The sequence below is a fragment of the Eubalaena glacialis genome, chromosome 3 (assembly GCF_028564815.1).
Source record: "Eubalaena glacialis isolate mEubGla1 chromosome 3, mEubGla1.1.hap2.+ XY, whole genome shotgun sequence".
NCBI lineage: Eukaryota > Metazoa > Chordata > Mammalia > Artiodactyla > Balaenidae > Eubalaena > Eubalaena glacialis.
In genome coordinates, this window is record NC_083718.1 from 82,664,512 (window position 1) to 82,686,063 (window position 21,552).

General features: G+C 51.2%; 4 protein-coding genes across 5 annotated transcripts in view; all 4 read left to right on the forward strand.

Annotated features, from left to right (window-relative positions):
* The window catches only part of S100A8 (S100 calcium binding protein A8), a 146,887-nt gene that overhangs the window by 46,448 nt on the left and 78,887 nt on the right, over positions 1-21,552 (forward strand). The gene's annotated exons all lie outside the window — the stretch shown is intronic.
* Positions 1,105-3,702, forward strand: S100A4 (S100 calcium binding protein A4). Of its 2 annotated transcripts, XM_061185970.1 has the most exons (4): positions 1,105-1,245; positions 1,803-2,064; positions 2,182-2,337; positions 3,405-3,702. In XM_061185970.1, exons 2-4 carry the CDS (start codon positions 1,900-1,902, stop codon positions 3,567-3,569), a joined length of 486 nt encoding a protein of 161 aa, XP_061041953.1. In that variant the 5' UTR covers positions 1,105-1,245; positions 1,803-1,899; the 3' UTR covers positions 3,570-3,702. The 2 variants fall into 2 exon arrangements, with proteins under 2 accessions (XP_061041953.1, XP_061041955.1); XM_061185972.1 differs by lacking the exon at positions 1,803-2,064 and having other exon boundaries at positions 1,107-1,245.
* S100A5 (S100 calcium binding protein A5) lies at positions 7,079-9,333 on the forward strand. The gene is made up of 4 exons (XM_061185973.1): positions 7,079-7,219; positions 8,835-8,908; position 9,139; positions 9,268-9,333. The coding sequence occupies exons 1-4, from the start codon at positions 7,079-7,081 to the stop codon at positions 9,331-9,333; spliced, it is 282 nt and encodes a 93-aa protein (XP_061041956.1).
* Positions 10,535-11,937, forward strand: S100A6 (S100 calcium binding protein A6). Its single transcript, XM_061185974.1, has 3 exons — positions 10,535-10,642; positions 11,188-11,346; positions 11,712-11,937. Exons 2-3 carry the CDS (start codon positions 11,209-11,211, stop codon positions 11,844-11,846), a joined length of 273 nt encoding a protein of 90 aa, XP_061041957.1. The 5' UTR covers positions 10,535-10,642; positions 11,188-11,208; the 3' UTR covers positions 11,847-11,937.

Consider the following 21,552-nt stretch of genomic DNA (forward strand, 5'->3'; position numbering starts at 1 on the left):
AAACTAGATCCCGCGTGCCGCAACTAAGACCCGGCACAGCCTAAATAAATAAATAAGTAAATAAATATTGTTTTTTAAAAAAAGAAGCTCCCTTGGGCTGTCAAGGAGGGTGAGAAGGGACAGAACTCAGTCCACTGGACAGGATGTTCTGAGGGGAGGGGAGGGCCATAGTGGAGGGGGTGGGTCTGTTCCCTGCCTGGGGCTGTGGGAGCCCAGAGTGCAGTAGTAATAGGATTAGGGTGTCTGAGGTCCGACTAGGGTGTTTCTCCCTGATGTAGGGCGTGCCCTGCATTGGAGGCGGAAGGGGAGACCTGCAGGCCGACCCCCTCCCTGAAGCCACAGCCACCTGAGGGGCTTCACACCCCCTCTCCTGACCCTCCCTCAATCCCTGAGTTCATACCCTACCCTGAGAGGTTCTCCTGACCCCTGCCTCCCCCATTCTGTGCCGTATCACGGCTGACTTTCCACCGCAACCTGCCCTCTTCATTCCTGACACCCGCTAAATCCCCCTCCTGACACCCTCCTCTTTCCCATGTGCTCTTGGTCCCTTCAGTCCATCTCTGAGACCCGAGGCCTGACGCCCCCTCCCCATTCCATCACTCCCTCATCCAGGTCCCTTCTCCACGGATGTGTCTGTGGGGGTCCCAACGCCTCCTTTGGGTGTTAGCCTGTTCCTCCCCCCAGACCCCCCAGCTCCTGTCCTGGGCCTCACTCAGCATTGTAGAAAGCCCCCTTGGGAGGGGAGAAGGGCAGAGTGAGCTGTCCCCAGCACTGAACCTGGGGTCCCCTCCCTGTGTCCCTGGGCAATCCCTTTCCAGGACAACCTCCCACCTGTCACCCATCACCCCTGAATCCCCTTTCCTCTATGCCGGCTGCCCAGTGGGACCACTCCCTCCCTGTCCCTCACGCCCCGGGCACAGCCTGCCCTTCCCCCAGCTCCCTAAAACTCAAGCTGAGCTGCGCACACCCACCCACTGAGGCCCCTGCCTGTGCCCACTGGGGCTCTCCCATTGTCCATGTGTGCCTGCCCACAGCAGGAAGCTGGGTTTCCAGGCTGGGCTGGTGGAGGGGGCCCGTAGTGTTTACCACATCGGCCCATGATAGGAGGGCTGTCTCCCGCTCTCCCCCATCCCCTGCCATGGGCAGGGCCTGGCCAGGGGTATAAATAGGTCAGACTGCTGGGCTTCCCCCACTCTTCCTCTCTCTCCAACCCTCTCTCCTCAGCACTTCTCCTCTCTTGGCCTGGTGAGTTGTGGTCGCCTGACTGGCACGCAAGGGGTGTGCAAGGGGTGTCAGGCTGAGGCTGGGGCAGGAGAAGGGGAGGCTGGTGGGGGCCAGATGTGCTAAGGGGGTCCAGATGTGAGATTCCTATGTGGAGGCTCTGGGGCGGGATGTGTGTGTGTGCACGTGCACGTGCGTGTGCATGCAAGAGAGAGAAAAAACAGAAAGTGTGCAGGTGGCTGGGTGGGAGCTATCTGAGCCGTCCTGTGATGCTGGGGCTTGCACGCGTTGTTGCTGTAGTATGTTTTGGGGTGCGTGTGACTGGTGGGTATGCATGTTGGCTTGTGTTTGCTGGGTTGCCCTAGCCTGTGCGTGCACACTCACAGGGTGTAGGAAGCACAGTGAAGGCAGAAGGCGACTGCGGGCTTTTGTCTGGTTGTGTCCTAGGAGGCTCTGCCCTGCACGCAGCAGCCTGGCCCAAGGGAGGGTGGCCTCCCCATCCCTCCTGCATCTGTGCCTCTGCCACCTCACCCTGCCCCTCCCCAAGCTAGGCGCTAGGCCACTGTTTTTTTCCGCTACAGGGCCCTGGGCAGCCTTCCAGCAGCCTCGCCCAGCCCAACGCTGGGAGGGAGAAGAATGGGCTGGGGTGGGGCTGCTGTGGACTGAGCGTGGGAGTGAATGGACCGAGTGAGGGGTGAAGAAAGCGCTCTTGTGGAGCTGGCTGCCCGAAACCCAGAGCCTGTGCCCCGGGCCCTGCAGGGGTTCGCTGCCTCAAGCACGGATTTCCCATTGTGCACACCCACCTGCCAGGAGCCGAACCCCACTTTTTGGGCTGCCTCTATGGTGGGAGCAGAGTCTCACCAAGTGCTCCCTGAGGGATGGGATTAGGGTGGGCATTCTGAATACATAGCCGGGGGTGGGATGGGGAAAATTAGGGTGTCTCTGTGACCCTGCCCCCAGATCCTGACTGCCGCCATGGCGTGCCCCCTGGAGAAGGCCCTCGATGCGATGGTGTCCACCTTCCACAAGTACTCAGGCAAGGAGGGTGACAAGTTCAAGCTCAACAAGTCTGAGCTAAAGGAGCTGTTGACCCGGGAGCTGCCCAGCTTCTTGGGGGTGAGTGATACTGCCTGGGAAGCACCTGTTTTCTGCGAAGCATTGGCTACAGCTGGCATCTATAGCGGTCGATCAGCCATCTTGCTGAGACGGGCAAGTCGGGGTAGAGAGCTGGCTCTGTCTGCCTGGGGTGCAAGCACAGGGAGCACCCGCTGCTCACGTCCTGGCTCTCTGCAGGAAGATGGCTGAGAACGAGCCGGTAGGCTACGGCTCAGACTCTGCCAGGTGCTTTGCACAACTTAACTGGAGGTAAACTGAAGCTCAGAGAGGCTAAGTAACTTCCCAAGGTAGTCAGTGTATAAAGCCGAGATCCGTGAGCCAGGACGTTCCGACGCTTGCCATCACTACAGCAATGAACCATTTTTTTTTACGATTGTATGAAAATTGTGTCTTCTTTTTTTTTTTTTAAATTGAAGTATAGTTAATTTACAATGTTGTGTTAGTTTCAGGTGTACAGCAAAGTGATTCAGTTATATATACACATATATATTTTTTCAGATTCTTTTCCATTACAGGTTATTACAATATGTTGAATATAGTTCCCTATGTTATACAGTACATCCTTGTTGCTTATCTATTTTATATATAGTAGTGTGTATCTGTTAATCCCATATTCCTAATTTATCCCCCCAACCCCAAACCATTTTTGAGTTTCCATTTGGCTTGTGGATGTGAAGACACAGTTATGGAGACCCTCATACACCTACAGACTTCCCCTGAGCAATCACAGATGCCATCTGTATCAACCTTTATGCAGTTTATACATTGCTTTCATGACCATTGTCTAACTGGATTCTTAAAATGACCTTGGCAGAAGATGCTGTGGTCCCCTTTATCCAGTTGTACCCAGGTACTCAAGACTTCTTTGTCTGAGGGGTGGCCTTCCTCCAGCCCTAGCCTAGCCCCCAGGGCTAGAGGTCCAAAGCTGGGCCCCCCAAGGAGTGGCTAAGCCTTCCTGGGCTCCCATCTGGAGGTGCAAACCTGGTCTAGTCCTAGCTCTGGCCACCCCCACGCCCGCCCTGCCCCCCCGACTTCTGGTTTCTACCCGCGGCCTCTTCTTCCTGCAGAAAAGGACAGATGAAGCTGCATTCCAGAAGTTGATGAGCAACCTGGACAGCAACAAGGACAACGAGGTGGACTTCCAGGAGTACTGCGTCTTCCTGTCCTGCATCGCCATGATGTGCAACGAGTTCTTCGAAGGCTTCCCCGATAAGCAACCCCGGAAGAAATGAAGTCTTCTCAGATGTGGGGCCGGGGCCTGCCAGCTGGGGTCTTCCCTGTTGGCGGTGGGCACAGCGCCTCGCACTGGCTCCTCCAGATGTGAGCACGATACTAAACAAGTTCAATAAAGATTCTTGAAAGCTATGAGGCTGATGGTCTGAGAGACTCTGTGGGCGCTGGGAGTTGAGCTGCGGTTTTGTGGCAAGTGGAGAGCAGACCAGAGAAGGTGGGAGACGGATGTGGGTGACTGTGCACATGTGTGGGGGACAGAGTTGACTCTGGATGGAGCCAAAGGCAGGGAAAGGGACCCCCAGAGGCTTGGAACGGTAGGATCTTAGCCAATGCACTCACCCATCCCACCTCCCCAACCTTGCCTCTGGCAGGACCTCTGACTGAGGCTGGGATGGGATCGAAGATCACATCTGCTCCTGGTTGGGGTCCGGAATGGAGTGTGGGTGCCCTGGGGGTGGTGGGGAAAGGGCTGAGTCATGGGGAGGAAGTAGTGAGGCCAGAGTGGGATGGGGAGGAAGGCTCAGTCCTGACATTTACGGCCCAGGTCCTGCCTGCCACCCCTTCCAGTGCCCTGGCTTCAAAGCCCAGGGATGGATGAATCCTACCATTCCACAGTCAGATCAGGGAGGTGATGTGGAGGAAGAGCAGGCTGTTGGCCACAGCATGAGAATATCCTCCTTCCCTAACTCCCATCTCTGTCCCAGGGGCCCTAGGATGGGATTCATTACCAGTTAGCAGTCATGCTCCAACAGAGGAGGACAAAGGATCTTGGGAGGGATGAGGGGAGGATAGTGGCTGGGGTGGGAGGGAGGGAGGTGGTGGGAGGTGACCATAGTTTTGGAGACAAAATTCCAGGCATAGGGATCTGATAAATGAAGTTGAGATTTTTTTCCCCCCCAGAAAATATCAGGCATGGTATTAGTTCTCCTTAGGTTGAAGGCCAGCAGTTCTAGCCTGCAATGGGTGGGATTGTGGTTAGTTTCCAGGTCATGCCTGGGTGGTACAGGGACCTTCAAGGAAGAGGTGAGTAGAGGGCAGGTCCAGAGGCAGGGAAGGTCTTGTTCCCTTGACTTTTCTAGCTTTCCCGTTTCCTTCTCATCACGTTGTGTTTTTGTCTCAAGTTTCAGAGGAGTGGGGTAGGTGACTCAGATGTTCCCTCAGAGTGTGACTACAGAGACTTGGGTAGAATTTTGATCCAGGAAAGAGTTTGCCACTTCCCCCTTCTCCCTCCCCCCAGCCCCAGTCTGCCCATCCTCCATGGAGTGCCCTCCCCTGGGCCTCCTCCTGCATCACTCCCAACTTCGGAAACTCCTGTTGCTTAGCGACCAGTCCCTGCTTCCTCTCTACCTTGGCAGCTGGGGGTGGGAGTGGAGTGGGGGGCAGCGGGGAGCATCCAGGCAGGCTAGGGTGGGGCTGCAGCAGCAATAGGTGCTAAGCCCCTAACTCCATTCTGTTCTCATACTTGGACTGGTTGGTGGTAGAACAATGTCTGAGTCTCTCCTGGGATACAGGCAACTCTCCCTGATCCCCACCCTGGTCATTTCTGCACCCTGAACCTGTTCCCCACAGTCCACAGCCTCTACTCCATCACCCAGCCCTATCCTTCCCTGATCTCCGCCTCAGTCCCTGATTCTCAGTTCTCCATTCCAAGAGCCTCTGACAATTCTTTCCCATGGTGATGAGTGAGGCTTAGAAGAAATCATTCATTGAAAAGCCTTTAAAAAATCTTAGGCTCCATACTTGCTAATGACCTTGACTATGCCCTTGGCAGGAAACATCTTCCCCCACTGATTCCTATCTTGAGATGTCTGTCCTGCTTTTGGAGTGGGTGGGAGGGCCCCAATGTGGAGAGTGGCCTAGGGTATGGGTGGACACTCTGCATTTGTCCCGTACCTCCTGAATCTTCTTTCCAGGGAGCCTGGCTGTTGACCCATCAGATTGTGAGTTCTGATTTTTGGTTGGGAAGACAAAGCTTCCAGGACTGAAGATGTGTGTGCCATGGTAAACTCAGTGTGCCCCTTGTTTCTGTTTGGAAACAAGGAAGGTGAGATTGGCAGAGGGAGTTTCTCCCCATCTGTGTCCCAGGAGGCTCTGACCTGGGCCTCCTTGTCTCCGGCCCCTTCTTATTGGCCCTCTCTCTCCCCTGGTTTCCTGGGGACTGGAGCAAGGGAATTAAAGTCAGAGAGCAGGGGGAGGGAGCCTGCTTCTGCTGCGTGAGTTCTCTGGCTCTCTCCTTCCTTGGTGAGTCCTTCCTTCTCATCTCCCTGCTCATTTATATGGTGGGGCAAGCTGGGCGATGAGGCCAGAGGGTGACTAGCTCTGGTGACCGCCGCCAAGGAAGGCTGAGCCCGATGAGTGGGCATGTGTTTGGGGAGAAGAGGGCAGAGTATTTGGAATCGTGGTTATGGGGATTTCCTGAGAAGTGGCCCTGGGGGTGGAGGTGGGGATCAGAACCAGCCAGGATGCTGCTGCAGATGCCCAGAGGCCTCGCCTTCCACTGTGGTCCTGGTTGAGTCTCCTGGCAGTGGGGAGAGGCTGAGGGTTTGGGGTGGTAAAAGATGAATTTCAGGTCCAGTTCAAGAATCGTCAGGTGGGCTTTGGTCTGTAGGTAAGAGGCAGCAGCTTCTTCCTCCTTTCCTTGCTCAGGACTCAACACAGATTTACCTATAGCCCCCAGGTTCTTGGGTGTTGGCTCCTTCCTGCCTAAGGGGGAAGTGGTTTCCAAGTCTGAGTCACAGGAGCTCCAGCTGCTTCTTCTCTTGGGTGGGTGTGGCTGTGCTGATGGACTGGAGGGCCCCATTCAGACCCAACCTCTGGATCCAGCTCTCAGAATGACCCTGGAGGTTTCAATAGGCCCACCCCCTTCACTGCCTCGTGGCTGGTCTGTATGTACAGTTCTCTGGGCCAGAGGCTGGTGACCAGCTGGACAAGTCCTGGCACCCCTCCCCGACTTCCTGTTGAGATCTTACCTTGCAGTTCTAGCCCCAGCCTCCTCCAACCCTTGGACTCTCTCTTTGCCCTGTCCCCCACTTCTATAATGGGACACTCCCTGATATTAGGTGATTCAGGGACCCGGGCCAAGGAGGGTGACTTGGGTGAGGACGGCCTCTGGAAAATGAGTGCCCAAGATGGATCGGGCAGGGAGAAAATCCTGACCCTTCATTGGCTCCACCATCCGTCACCAGTTCTTCTTTTGGAGAGGCCATCTTGTCACCCCTCTGTCCCTAGACCCCTTTTTCAACATCTCCTAAGCAGGAGAGTGTGCAGCCTCCTTCCAGCCTGGTCAGTCTCACTGCTCCGGCTGTTCCAAGTTTGCCTTGGTTCTCACTACAACCTGTCCTGAGACACTGGGGTCCACTTGGTAGATTTTGATCTCATCGTGGGTTCCAGTAGCTGGCCCTTGAGGGAGAGGCTTGGAGGTGGGCTAGTGATGGGGGGAAGCAGAAGGTCCAGCTTCCTGGGCAATGGGATCTTTTCCTCTCCCTTCAGCCTCCAGAACTGCACACACATGTTGGAGACTTCTTTGGAGAAGGCCCTGACCACTATGGTCACCACTTTCCATAAATATTCGGGGAGAGAGGGCAGCAAACTGACTCTGAGTAGGAAGGAGCTGAAGGAGCTGATCAAGAAAGACCTGTGTCTTGGTGAGGTAGGTGTCGGTCCCTCCCCTGCACCCCAGAGTCCCAGTGTTCCGTGGGCACCGTCGGGGAGGGGAGGGAAAAAAAGAGGAAGCACTGATGCCACCCCCGGGGGCTTCCCAGCATGAGGTGGGAGGCCCAGCGTGAGGGGATACACACCTACCCGCAGGGTACAACTAGTCTCAGCAAGGACAGGATGGCCAAAGGGTACAGACAGAGACCCAAGGAAGAGGGTGAACATCTTAGGCCGCGCCTGGGGATGAGTCAGGTCTCACTGGGAACGGAGAAGGGCAGTGTCTGGAGGGTGGACCTCAGCCTGTACGAAGGTTTAGAGAAGGAGATCAAGGAAACTTCCATGTTGAGGCAGGGTTCTCACAGCTGTGGAGACTGTGCGAGGCATGGAGTGTGGGTGGGTGAGGTGATTCCGGGGTCCAGGTCAGCTGTGCACAGCTCAAGGGCAGGGCCCCCGCCTGGTTCTCCTCCACGTGCCCGGCACGTCTGGGGCTCTCAGCTGGTGCTGACACGGGAACCAAAAGGGTCATTCTACTAGTTTGTGAACACAGTTTGGAAGGGGGAAGAACTGATTCTTACCAGATGGAGATGGTGGGAGGGAGGCAACTGACAAAGGGAAAGGCCTATGAGGTAGTCATTATGTTATTACTACAGTTAAAAAAAATTGAGGCTCAGATATGTTATATAACTTGTCTGAGGACACCCAGCTAGTGAGAGGCTGGAATTCCAGCCCGGGCCCATGTATCAACCTCCCTCGTTCCTTTAAAATCAGCCTGGGGACCTCTCCTGTCGCATCTTGAACCCTAGTGGGGCTCCCCAGAGAGAAGCTCTACCTAGTGCGTCCCTGTGGACAGGGGACCAAAGCAGGTGTGGGTGTCACCAGGCCTCCCCTCTGGCCTTCCTGCCAAGCTCTCTGCATTCTGGAGTTAATGAGGGCAGAGGGAGGGGCCATGGGTCCAGCAGGGTTAACTACATGGGGACAGAGGCCCTGGGGAGGGTCTGGCTAAAACAGGAGCCCAGACTGGGGACAAGGATGGCGTCACAGAGAGTCTGTTTCCATCTCTGTATGTCCCGAAGTCCTGTCTCCTATGGCAAAGCTGGAGGTGAGGGCAGTGAAGGGGAGAGGGCAGGATGTGTCTGTATTTTCTTCCTGTTCCCCCTGAGGGCGCTGTCTCCATCCTCTTGGTGGAGCTGGGCTGGTTGGGCAGGGGACCAGACAAGGAAGAGGACTGGGTGCCAGGCACTTGCTCCATACAGCTGTCCTGCAGGGACGGAATAAGGCTTGGATCTCGCTTTGTGCCACATAGTCACCAAGCCGTTTCTGTTAGGTGTTGTATGAAATCTAGCTTATTATTTATTTGGGTGGTAGAAAGTGTCGAGGGGAAGGGGGGCTGCATTAGCCTTCCTCTTGTAATTTATTCCGATTCAGGAGTCAGGTCACTGAGCTCTGCTTGGTGGCGCCCTGTGCTGGGTGTGGCCTGGGGAGAGACTCTGGGGGTTGAGATGCTCCGTTGCTGACTCAGATGGGGATCAGCCTGAGGCTGCCTTCCCAGGGGTCAGGGCAGGGCTGGGAGGGGTGGCTGACCTGTCTCTCTAACTGGGCCCTTGAAGAAGATGAAGGAGAGCAGCATCGATGACCTGATGAAGAGCTTGGACAAGCACAGCGACCAGGAGATCGACTTCAAGGAGTATTCGGGGACTTCCCTGGTGGCGCAGTGGTAAAGAATCCTCCTGCCAATGCAGGGGACATGGGTTTGAACCCTGGTCTGGGAAGATCCCACATGCTGCGGAGCAACTAAGCCTGGGCGCCACAACTACTGAGCCCGCATGCCACAACTACTGAAGCCCGCGCGCCTAGAGCCTGTGCTTTGCAACAAGAGAAGCCACCGCAATGAGAAGCCCGCGCACCGCAATGAAGAGTAGCCCCCGCTCACCGCAACTAGAGAAAGCCCGCGCACAGCAATGAAGACCCAACGCAGCCAAAAATAAATAAAAGAATAAATAAATTTATAAAAAAACCCCCAAAACAACAACAGCAAAAAAGGAGTACTCGGTGTTCCTGACCACGCTGTGCGTGGCCTACAACGACTTCTTCCTGGAGGACAACCAATGACTGGGCCCTGGCTCCTGGCCCCTGCAGCTCCTCTCACAGACCCTGCGTGGCCCCTTGCCTTCCCCTCCCTCCCAGATGGACCCTGCTTCAGCCTTCCCTTCCAGCAGAGGAAATAAAGATTTTCGATTCCAGGTGTCCAGGGCTGGTTTGGAACAGTCTTGTCCACCTTGGCTGGGGGTGGGGTGGGACCAGGCAGAGCTTCTCCTTAAGTGGGTGGGCAGCCTCTGGGTGTTAGGGTTCTGGGTTTCCACCCCACTTCCTGTTCTTCAGTGCGGACGTGACTAATCTTATCCAGGCTTAGTTTTGCCCTCCAGGAAAATGAGGAAGTGGGGCCAGGCTTTTGCTTGCCTCCAGGGAATGCTGCAAATATGCAGAGAAAGCTAAGGGGGAAAGTGCTTTGAGAGTGAGGACACTGGGGGTGGCTGGGATGCGGTCCCCGAGGGCAGTGGTGGACAGGCCATTCTGACTTGTCACCAGCTCACAGGAGGCCCCCCTGACGACACTGGTAAGAAGGGGGAGTCTGGCCTTGACCTCCATGCCAGCCCCCTTTCACTCTCCTCCGTTTCCCCCTCAGCAACAAGCCCTACCATCATCTCTGGGATCCAGGGCTTTCTGCTCTCTCCACCTCCCTCCCCATATCAAAATCCTTTCTTAGGAGAGGATCTGACAGACTTTGCATTGGAGGGTAAATAACTAATGACACTTACAGGGCTTGACTCTGGTGTTTGTGTGCACTTTAATGGGCAAGAGGCTTCGGGTGGAATTCAGGTGGGGGGATGGGGGAAGGGATCGAGGGTGGTGGTAGGAATTTATTTTCCCTGGGGGGATGTGTGTTCTAGATGTCCTTTAAATCGTATCTTGTAGACCACTGGCTGCTCTCCGTCCTTCATCTAGGGCTCGCCCCCGTTCCCCCCGGCGCCGGGGAGCGGCACCCTTCTCCACCCCCTTCCCCCTACACTCACAGACACACACACACACACACTCTGACACTGCCCGGCTCTCCGCCTCCTCCCCTTGCCTTGTCACATCGCGATGGGGGGCAAACTGAGTTTTGTAGATTCGGAGGGAGCTCGAGGTCACCGGGCTGGCCGCGGTCTCCCCTCGGCGCCCCCGCCTCGCGGAGCCCCGAACATTCCCGGGGCAGGAGGCGTGGAAAGTTTTGGGGCTGGGACATTGTGTAAAGGGAGGGCAGGGTGGGGCGCTGGCGGGCAGTGGGCGGCCGGCCTCCCGGAAGCGCCGATATAAGGCTGGCGGGCTGGCCACAGAGCCATCCCCCTCGGCCGCTCTTTCTCGCTTCGCTGCAGCCGCGGTGAGTCCTCGCTAGGCAGGGCAGACCCCGTCATTCGGGGCCGGCCCGCCCCGGGTTAGTCCGCCTGCATCCAGACTGGGGCCGGCAGGGAGAGGCGGGAGCGGCCGGGCTGGCCCCGGGCTAAGGCATCCGGTGGGGCGGCTCCCCGCAGTGGCCCTTCTGGGGCTGGGAGAGTGTGTCGTGGGTGTGTCCGTGCTGCAGTGTGTGGCCCTGTGAGGCTGTGTGTGTGTAGGGCTGGGTGTGCAGCCTCCACCCTCACTCACAGCATACTCTCCAACTTTTCTTGGAACCCCTGGAAGAGAGTTCTCAGCTGTGGTCCTATTTGTCCCTTAGAATTCTTGAACCACCTCTGCTCTGGTCCTCGGTAGGGCACTCACCTCTTGGCCCTAGACTCTGCCCTCTCCCTCCCCTACAAGCCCTGGGCTGTCTCCTGATGTCACCTGACACTTAGTGGTTTGGCACGGGTAGTCAAAGGGAGTTGGGGGGGTGTGGGTGAGTGAGAAGGCCCTGCTGCCCAGGGCGTTGACCAGCCTCTCTGCCCTCAGCTCTGAGCCCAGCCTTCAGCCATGGCGTGCCCCCTGGATCAGGCTATTGGCCTCCTGGTGACCATCTTCCACAAGTACTCCTGTCAGGAGGGCGACAAGAACACCCTGAGCAAGAGTGAACTGAAGGAGCTGATCCAGAAGGAGCTCACCATTGGGGCGGTGAGTGAGCCTCCCCAGGCCCCCTCTCCCCTCCTCTTGCCCTTTAGAAGCAGGATTCGGAGAGGGTGAGGTGCCAGGTGCATGACTCAGGCTTACCCACATTCTGGGGCCCTAGACCATGTGCCTTACTGGACCATTGGTCCACACCCCCGAGGGGCTGGGGAAACTCGTAGCCTGGTATTCACTCCTCCTGAGTGAGGAACAGAGGAGAAGTAAAGCCAAGTGAACCCAAAGTGGGCTTGGATCTTTGGTGACACGTGAGCACAGAGCCATTTGTATGAGAGAGGGCTGCCTGGGAGGGGGAAAGGCAGAGAACCCAAGGTCTCAAAACCATTGAGTCTGGATTTCCCATTCTAACACGTTAGAAGCTGCAGGATGCTGAAATTGCAAAGCTGATGGACGACCTGGACCGGAACAAGGACCAGGTGGTGAACTTCCAAGAATATGTCACCTTCCTGGGGGCCTTGGCCATGATCTACAATGACATCCTCCGGGGCTGAAAATAAATTGGGAAGGTGGAGACACCCTCTCGCTGGCCTGTCTAGTGGTGGGTAATTGTACAATAAATTTTTTTTTTTTTGGTTAAATCTATCCCTGTGTCCTGGCTTCCCAATGATTTCCGTTTCCTCCTCTGCTTGGTGCTGCATCAGCCACCAGAGGGTTTTCTCACCGTTACCTCTGGGAGTGACTCAGTGACTCACCAGGCCAGGGGAGCTGGTGGGAGGGTCCACAAAATGGTGGATGCACCCTAACAAAGCGGTTGTGAGCTCATTAAGTTGCCTTTATGTGAATTGGAAAAAGATGCCCTCTCTGGGTGAAGCCATCTTAAGGAAAGGCTCAAGTGGTCCCCCGTGGAAGGGGTTCTGGGATGGGCTTGGAGAAGGAAATGGTGCTTGAGCCAGTTTGTGATGAGTCCAGAGTGTGGCAGAGATAGTCATAGCAGGGTCTCTGAAGACGAAGACGTGTTTTTCCTCTGGGCGTGGTGAGAGGGGAGGGGCCAGAAGGGCCTTGGGGCGGGGCCGGTCCACTTTCTCACCACAGTGAAATGGAGGCAGAGGAGGCATATCTGGCATGCCCAAAGCCTGGCCGGGGAGTGTTCTGCTATTCTGTCGGAGACCATTGCGGACAGACGCTGTATGGTTGAGTTCGATTCTGCTGTCTATGCCCTGGTTGGTCAATGGTGGGAGGCACGCTTTAGGAGTCTGTCCCTGCATTCAGGGACAGGGTCCTTTGTGCCAGGGGTGGTGGTCTGAGAAGCTGGCAGCTGTGCGAATACATGAATCAAGGAGTGTTCATGAAAGGGGTTGGGGGGGTGGGCTGAGGGTCCTCGGGGTGGAGTGGGGGGTCTCCGGGGCTGGGCAACTGCGCCTTCAAGCCTTTCTGTCAATATTGAGCCAGCCCATCCCTACAGCCTCAGCAGAATGAATCACCCCAGTTATTCCACCGGAGCCAAGCCTGGCTCTCAGCCCCCATCAGGAAAGATGACTAATTGTCTGAATTATTTTCTGAGTTCACTGTTTGCATTAGCGTTTTCAGGCAGTGGGGTAGGGGAAGGGGGTAAATTGTGTTTCAGGGCCATGGGGCAGTTCTGTCCCCTCCAGGCCTAGCGTATGCCAGGCAAGTTCCTCTATAGGCTCTGGGGACCCCAGAGGGAGACCATATTCTCCTTCCCCTCTTACTCACCTCCCCACTTCCCGGGGGGCCCAACTCTGCGGAATTGAGTCTTCTTCCTCCAGGGGGTGGGGATGAGCCAACAGTCCCAAGAGGGCTGGAAGCCTCACCTCTTGGCGTCCCTCCTTCTCTAATGGCCTCTCCTTCCCCGCAGGGAGTAGGGACTGGCACAGTTGGGAACCAGGAAGGGACCCAGGTTGCGCTCCCGGTCTGCGCAGCCGCGTCCAAACCTTGGCTCTATCCGACCCTCCGCCCCGCCAAGATACCTTCCCGGCGCCGCGGCGGCCAGCATAGTGGGGCGTGGAGCGAGCGCCCTCGTGTGGGCAGAGAGCAGGACGCCGCGGGGCCGTTGTGGTTGGTTCTCTCGAAGCCCTGGGGAGGGGCCAGTGGCGGAGGGAACAACGACGGTGGAGCCCTTCCAGTGAAGAGGGAAACACCACTTTTGGCTCTTTTGGCTCTCAGCAATTAACCCCCCAATAAAGCAACTCGCACCTCAGCTTTTACCTAAGACACACGTACCGTGCACGAGCAAGTCCATGAAAGGAAGGCGGTTTGCAAAGACAAACAGAATCTGAACCCTGTCCCCCGCCCCTCACGCTTTCAGGGCCGAGAAGACCTTCGTACAAAGAGCGAGGAGGGGTCATTTCAGTGGGTGAAGACCTACTGCCCTGCCCAGGGAGGGGCTGCTCAGACAAGGCCTTCGGTCATGCATCTGCAGGGAGCTCTGGTGGGTGGGCAGGCCGAGAGGTTTAGGAGACTCGGTAAACGTGCACAGTTCACCTGCTAAATAAACAGGCGTGCCCTTTAGCGGCTGCCTTTCCATAGTAGTGGAGGGGAACAGGAACACGGATTTAAAAAATAAAACAAAACCCCACACATATAGCAAATCTTTTGTTTGCTTTGAGGGTGTGGTCTTTAAGGCTTTTTTGAGGGATGGTGGGAGGAAGCAGCATTTACAATGGAACCTGGTGGGTACTCAAAGGGTGGGACTGTGTGTGGAGGGGTCACAGACTGGTCACTTTTTATTGCATTTGCCTCCAACTGATGTAATGGAAATGAAGCCTTTAGTTCACTCTGTGGAACAGGGGCCTGGGCTTAGGGCAGAGGGAGACGTTCAGATGTGAGCTGGGGGCTTCACACCCTGTCCCTTTGCTGAGGCTGATCCAGGCCATTGGTGGAAGTGGCTCTGCGTGCCCCCATGCCCCTCGCTGAGGCTCCTTTTTCCCTCGCTGTGCATAAATGGGCATTAATCCTACATCGTAGTCAGCCTGACACCCAGGAAGCTGAAACAGCAGCACCACAGCCCATGTCTGTAAGCTGGGGCGGGGCCCCAGTGGGAGGGGTTTTGGACTGAGTCACAGTATGTAGCTCTTCGTTCTCTGCCAAGCATATCTGATACTGTCGGGAATAAAGCCACTGTACGTTTGTATAGCACTTTTATTTTTACAAGGCACTTTCATATCCATTCTTCTGTGATGCTCAGAAGAGTTATGTGTAGTATGTATTATTAACCCTGTTGAACAAGTGAAAAGACCAATAGAGGACTAAGTGCTTCCACCCAGGGCAAACTGTAAATTCAGAACTGGGCCCTCTCCATTCCCTTTGCCAGTTCATTAGGGCTTATCACATCATGACGTATTTTGGCCATTTCTTCATCATGTTTTTCTCTTAAATGTTTTAATCACATATTGAGAGTGTACAAAATGACTTATAGAAATAATCAGTGAGTCAGGGCTGCCTTGGCCTGGGTCCTATCTTGGGCTAGGTCCCATTCAAGGACCAGACATTCAAAGGCAAGTGACAAGGAAAGATGGTTTTTCACTACTTTTAAAGAGGGAAAGGGAACCGGTTTTCCTCTCCTTCTGAAAGGGTCTCCTTGGGAATGTTGCGGGCCTAAATCCTAACACCACTCTCTGGAATGTAAAGAAAATTTCTCTAGGAACCAGATAGCCCCAGGAGCCTCCAGTTTTTAGGTCCTAGAGATCTCTAAATTCTGAGTCTTCATCTCTTTTGAAGTATAAATACCTAGAGAGGAGCTTTCCGGTCTCCTGAGCTCCTTGGGGCTTAACCTTGGGACCTACTGCAGGTGGTAAGCATTTGACTCTCTCTCTTTGGGCAACAAGAGAAGTTTTATTATCCTTTTGGATCAAGCAATTAATGACACAAATGGCTATGAGTCTAATCCTCATGGTATGTGAAGAGTCCCAGGAGGCTAGGGTTTGTACTGGGGCACTGAGAAATTCACTGACAAGTTTTATTATCTTGCACTCAAATAACCAGTGTTAATAAACTAGGATGCCTTATTCCATAGCTTTCTAAAAAACTGTATAAATATAGTTCCACATATAAGACATGTTTTGTATGATGTAATTGTGTTATAAAAATGGAATCATTATATATATATATTTCTCTCATTTTATGTTTTCTCCATTTAACAATATATCACGAAAATCCCTTCAAGTCAACTGGTAGAGGTCTAAATCCTTCTTTTTAATGGCTGTAGGTTATTCCACGGTACAGAAGCACCATAATTTATCTGATCATTTCCTATTTCCCCAGTGGTGGGCATTTCCTACCCCCAATTTTTTCACTACAAGCAATAATAATATTGCTGAATAAACATCTCTGTATACACATTCTTAAGGACTGATGGTTTTATTTATTTAGTACAGAATCCCAGGAGTGAAACTGCTGGCTTGAAGGGCATATACATACTTAATTTAAATAGCTATTGCTATATTACTTTCCAAAACAGCAGTAACAATTCACACTTCCCATTAGTGATAAATGATCCAGCATCCTGGACAGCCTTAGGCAGTATCATTTTAAAAAGTTTTAGCCAGTCTGATAGGATCTAGTGGATTTTGAACTACAAGAGCTCTAGTGGGTTCTCAGAGGTAGCTTAGGGGCTTGCCCATGGTGGGGTGGTGGCTCAGATAGGGCAGCTTCTGGCCACTTACCCTGTTTTAGCCAGAGCTCGGTATTTTTCGTAGACCAGCCTCCTCCATTATGTTTTCTTTTAAGAAAGGGTTCCAGGGAATGTTTAAAAGCCCTGCCTGTAAGCTATGGGTGTGCGGTGGGTATTGAAGGTTTTGAATAGAGTGGTGATTTGTTAAAGGCCTGGACTTCAAAGAGATCTGGACCCTGGGGAAGAGGCCAGGAAGCTGGTGGCCACTGCAGGTGGGACAACGAGGATCTGACCTGGAGTGCAGTGGGGTGGCAGGAAGAGGGCAGGCAGGTGCCCAAAGATGAACACGTAGCGTCTGCTGGATGAGTGGCGGGGGTGGAGTGGTAGAGAGGCTAGGAGGCCCCAGGTTGGCACCTGAGTGGGTGGCCAGGAGGCCTGTGATGGCACTCCTGGAGCGAGCACCCCAGTCTTCCTGGCACTTTGGGACTTAACCTGCGGACCTAGTCCAGGTGGTGAGCAGGGACAGACCCAGAGGAGCCTGAAAAGGGAGACGGGTAAGGGGAGGTGGGGTGTGTGTAGGGTCAGCCACTGGCCATTGCTCAGTGGGATGCCCAAGCAGACCCTTTTCCCTGTCCTCTGAGTGCCCTGCCTTTGTCCTCCCAGAATCTAGGGGAGAGCAACCCAGCCCTCTGTCCAGAGGGAAGGGGAAAGGTGGGGAGGGTCCTGAGGCACCCCCTTACACCTCTCTTCAAGAAGGCTACACTCACAGCATCAGAAGGTTCTCCTGCTTCCAGGTCAGTGTAGGGCTTTCAGGTGGGGAGACCTGCAGGATGCTCCCTCCGTGGAGGTCTCCCCCACCCACAGTTCTTCAAGCCTCCAAACGCTAAGTTGCCACACCCATCCCTCAGGACACCCCACTGCTCTTCTTATATAAGGATGTCCCAGCGTTTAGGCCCTTGGCGCTTTGGAAGCTAATGGAGCTTTCCTATGCCAGGCTCTGCCTGCTCTGGGGGGTTCTGGGTTGGGGGGGCAGTTCTAGACCTAGGCGTGGGGACGCTGATCGGTGTCCCAATTCCGGTTTTTTCTCTGCAGCGTGTGACAGCTGTGACCGATTTCCTCACAAATTACCTAGGAGCAAGGCTGCCTTTGACTTCCATGGGCTCTAGGTACTTTTGCCTCTGTGGAATTTTTCCTCCATAGGAAAACATTAAAAATTGTATTTTATGACTGTGTTGGTATAAAGATAAATGTGAACCAAGATGGATTCATTATTATATATTCATTATTAGTATATCCAGGTTTCTTGTACTTTTAAATGAAATGAAAATGAAAATGTTTTCGGGGCCCTGGGTGCAGTGCCTTCTGTGTATAATGGGTGCCCCGCACCCAGAGGCCAGCATCTCACCCAGAGAGTATTTTCATTACAAGAAAAAAATAGCCTAGGGACTTCCCTGGTGGTCCAGTGGTTAAAACTCTGCTCTCCCAATGCAGGGGGCACTGATTCGATCCCTGATCACGGAACTAAGATCCCCGCATGACGAAAGGCATGGGCAAAAAAACAAAAAGCCCAAAAAAAATAGCCTTGTCTCTCTCTCTCTCTCTCTCTCTTAAACAGCTTTATTGAGGTGTTTCTCTGTGAGAAATTAGGATCTCACAGAGACATCTGACCTCCCATGTTCATTGCATCATTACGCACAATAGCCAAGATCTGGAAACAATCTAAGGGACGTTCAATGGATATATGCTCAATGGAGTATTATTCCTTCATGAGAGAAAAGGAAACCCTGCCATTTGTGACAACATGGATGGACCTTGAGGGCATTATGTTAAGTGAGATGTCAGACAGAGAAAGACAAACCCAGTATGTTCTTACTCATATGTAGGATCTAGCAAAGTCGAATTCAGAGAAACAGAGAATAGAGTGGTGGTTACCAGGGGTTGGGGGTTGGGGGAAATGGGGAGATGTTAGGCAAAGGGTCAAAAGGGTCTAAACTTAGAGTTGTAAGATTAAGTTCTGGGGATCTAATGTCTAGCATGATGATTATAGCTAACAATACTGTGTTATTAAGTACTTGAGTGTTCTAAGAAAGTAGATCTTAAATGCTCTCACCACAAAAAAGAAAGGGTGACTATGTGATGGCATGCAGGTGGTAGCTATGCTATGGTGGTCATCATTTTGCCATATATACATTTATCAAATCAACACTTTGTACACCTTGAACTTACACAGTGTTATGAGTCAATTATGTCTCATAAAGCTGGGGAAAAAACCAAGCCAAACAAAGCAAAGCCAAAACACACACACAAACAAAAGCTTTATTGAGATATAATTCATGTATCATAAAATTGACCCTTTTAAAGTGTACAATCCAGTGGGGATTTGGAGGGGGGTTAAAATAACAGAAATTTATTCTTTCACAGTCCTGTAGACCAGATGTCTGAAATCAAGGGGTTGTCGGTAGGCCCACACTCCCTCCAAAGGCTCTAGGGGAAAATTGGTTCGTTGTCCCTTTGGGCATCTGGTGGCTGCTGGCGTTGCTTGACTTGTGTCTGCACCACTGCAGTCTTTGCCTCTGTGGCCACACTGCCTCCTCTGTCTGTGTCAAATCTCTCCTGACCTCACTTTTTTTTCCCAGTTGAAAAAAATTTTAGCAAAATACAGGCATACCTTGGAGATAAGGCAGGTTTGGTTCCAGACCATCGCAAAAAAGCGAATATCACAGTAAAGTGAGTCACACAAATTTTTTGATTTTCCAGTGCATGTAAAAGTTACGTTTGCACTATTAGTCTGTTAGTATAGTATTATGCCTAAAAAATGTACGCACCTTAATTTAAAAATACTTTATTGCTAAAAAATGCTAACCGTCATCTGAGTCTTTGGCGAGTCATAATATTTTTGCAAGCTTAACATCAAAGATCACTGATCACAGATCACCGTAACAAATATAGTAATAATGAAAAAGTTTGAAATATTGTGAGAAATACCAAAATGTGACACAGAGACATGATGTGAGCAAATGCTCTTGGAAAAATTGGGCCTATAGACTTGCTTGACACAGCGTGGCCATAAGTCTTCAGTTTGTAATAACCACAATATCTGTGAAGTGCAATAAAGTGAAGCCCAATAAAATGAGGTATGCTGTACACACAACATAAAATGAACATAAAATGAACCCTTAAAAAGTGTACATTCTGTGGTATTAAATACATTCACATTGTTGCACAGCCATCTCTACCATCCATCTCCATAGTTCTCTTCATCTTGTAAAATCGAAACTCTGTATCTATTAAAGAGTAATTCCCTATCCCCCCTCTTTCCCCAGCTCTGCTTTCTGTCTCTATGAATTTGACTAAGTGTTTTGTACAAGTGGAATCATGCAGTATTTGTATTTTTAGGACTGGCTTTATTTCACTTAGCATAATGTCCTCAGATTTCATCCATGTGGTAGCATTTGTCAGAATTTCCTTCCTTTTTAAGGCTGAGTAATGCTCCATTATTTGAATATACCACATTTTGCTTATCTATTCCTTTGTTGCTGGACACTTGGGTTGCTACTACGTTTTAGCAATTGTGAATAATGCTGCTATGAACATGGGTGTACATATATCCCTTTGGGACTCTGCTTTCGATTCTTTATTCTTCCAGGTGCAGCAGAGGGCGCTCCTCTCCACCACCCCACTAGGTGTCCTGGGGTGCTCTTTGGTTGTACAGTTGTCCTAGAGGTGCTATGGAAATCTGCTCTCCTAGTGTGTGAGTGTGTTTGAGTGTGTGAGTGTGTTTGAGTGTGTGTGTGTGTACAGCTGTGGCAGAGTGATGACTGCCACTGGCCAGGCATTCCTCACTGGGTGGTCAGCTGGTAGGGTGCTTGGTGCAGAGAAGGAAGTTTTCACTCACAGGAAGACTTGAACCTTGGGTGCTGATGGTGTGAATACTGAAGGGTTAGCCAGCAGGGGCTAGGTTCCACCCCATCTCATGGAAGGCCCTTTGCATGGTTCCTTCCCTCAGCCCTGTTACCCAGCACCCCCTGGACAATGAATGGCTGACTCCCTGACAATTCTTTCAGTTCTGCTCTCCCCAGGTACCCGCACTGCAAACTCCACTTTCCTTCTCTCATTTTTTCCTGGCTCCGCCAAGCTCTCTCCCACCATTTTCATTCCTTTACACCAGAAACTCTGTTCTAACTGTACCTTAAATTCATAGCAACAGAAAAACCAGTTAAGCCAGGAAAGTTCATTCTTAGTGATTGTTATATGAGAGCAAAATATCAATACCTGTGTTTTGGTTTTTATTGTGCACATTATTAAAATATGGGGTTGAATACTTGTATTCTATGTAAAAGTTTTCAGAATTTATAACATTAAAAACACTGGAGTTATGTATTAAAATATTTCAAAAAATTAGAAACACATGGCAAAGTGTCAAATAAAAGCAAAAACTTCAAATATAAACATAAACATAAAGATGCATTATTCTTCTAATCTAAATTAGTAGGTAAAATTAATAAAATATTATTCAAAAAGGAAACCAAACACTATATAAATATAAAGAAAACTTAACTATGAAAAAAGGAAGATGAAATGATATCTTTAAAAAAACACAATCTTATTACTATGAACAATTATATGTGAATAAAATGGACAACTGAGAAAAAGTGGGTAAATTTCTTGAAATGTACAATTTCCCAAGACTGAATCAGGAAGAAATAGAAAATGTGAACAGACTTATTTCCAGTAATTAAATTCAATCAGTAATTTAAAAACTCCCAACAAGCAAAAGTGTAGGACCGGATGGCTTCACAGGTGGATTCTACCAAACATTTAAAAAAGAATCAACACTTATTCTTCTCAAGCTATTCCAAAAAATTGAAGAATATGGAACACTTCTGAACTCATTCTATAAGGCTAGCATTGCTGATACAAAAACCAGAGAAGGGCACCATAAAAAAAGGAAAATTATAGGCCAATATCACTGATGAGCAACATAGGTGCAAAAATCCTCAACAAAAAATTAGCAAACTGAATTCGACAATACGTTAAAAGATCATACACCATGATCAAGTGAGATTTATCCCAGGGATGCAAGGATGGTTCAATATCCACAAATCAATCAACATGATTCACCATATTAATAAATGGAAGAATAAAAATGATATGATCATCTTAATAGATGTAGAAAAAGCTTTTGACAGAATTCAACATCTATTTATGATAAAACCCCAACAAAGTGGGTAATAAAGTTCCCTGCATTTGCAGGCAGATTCTTAACCACTGTGCCACCAGGGAAGTCCCTCTGATAACTTTTAGATAATACCACTGAACTGGGTAAGAAATTACAGAACTCTAATGAAGAAGCTGATGGCTTCATAAAAATACTAACAAAAGATCAAGATCAACAAGAACTAATTACATGGGACTAAATAAACTGATGAGTAAGATTATAGTTTTCATAACTTTTTGTCTGGAATATTACTGACTTTTTAATCTTTGTTTTCCAGATATAAGGAAACCTTTCCTCTAATTATGACTTACATCAATTTGGTAAATTATACCTTTGTAAGCAGAATTGAGACATTTATCTTTTTCTCTCTACCTGGTCCCTCCAGAAGTTGGAAACTCTTAGTGAATGT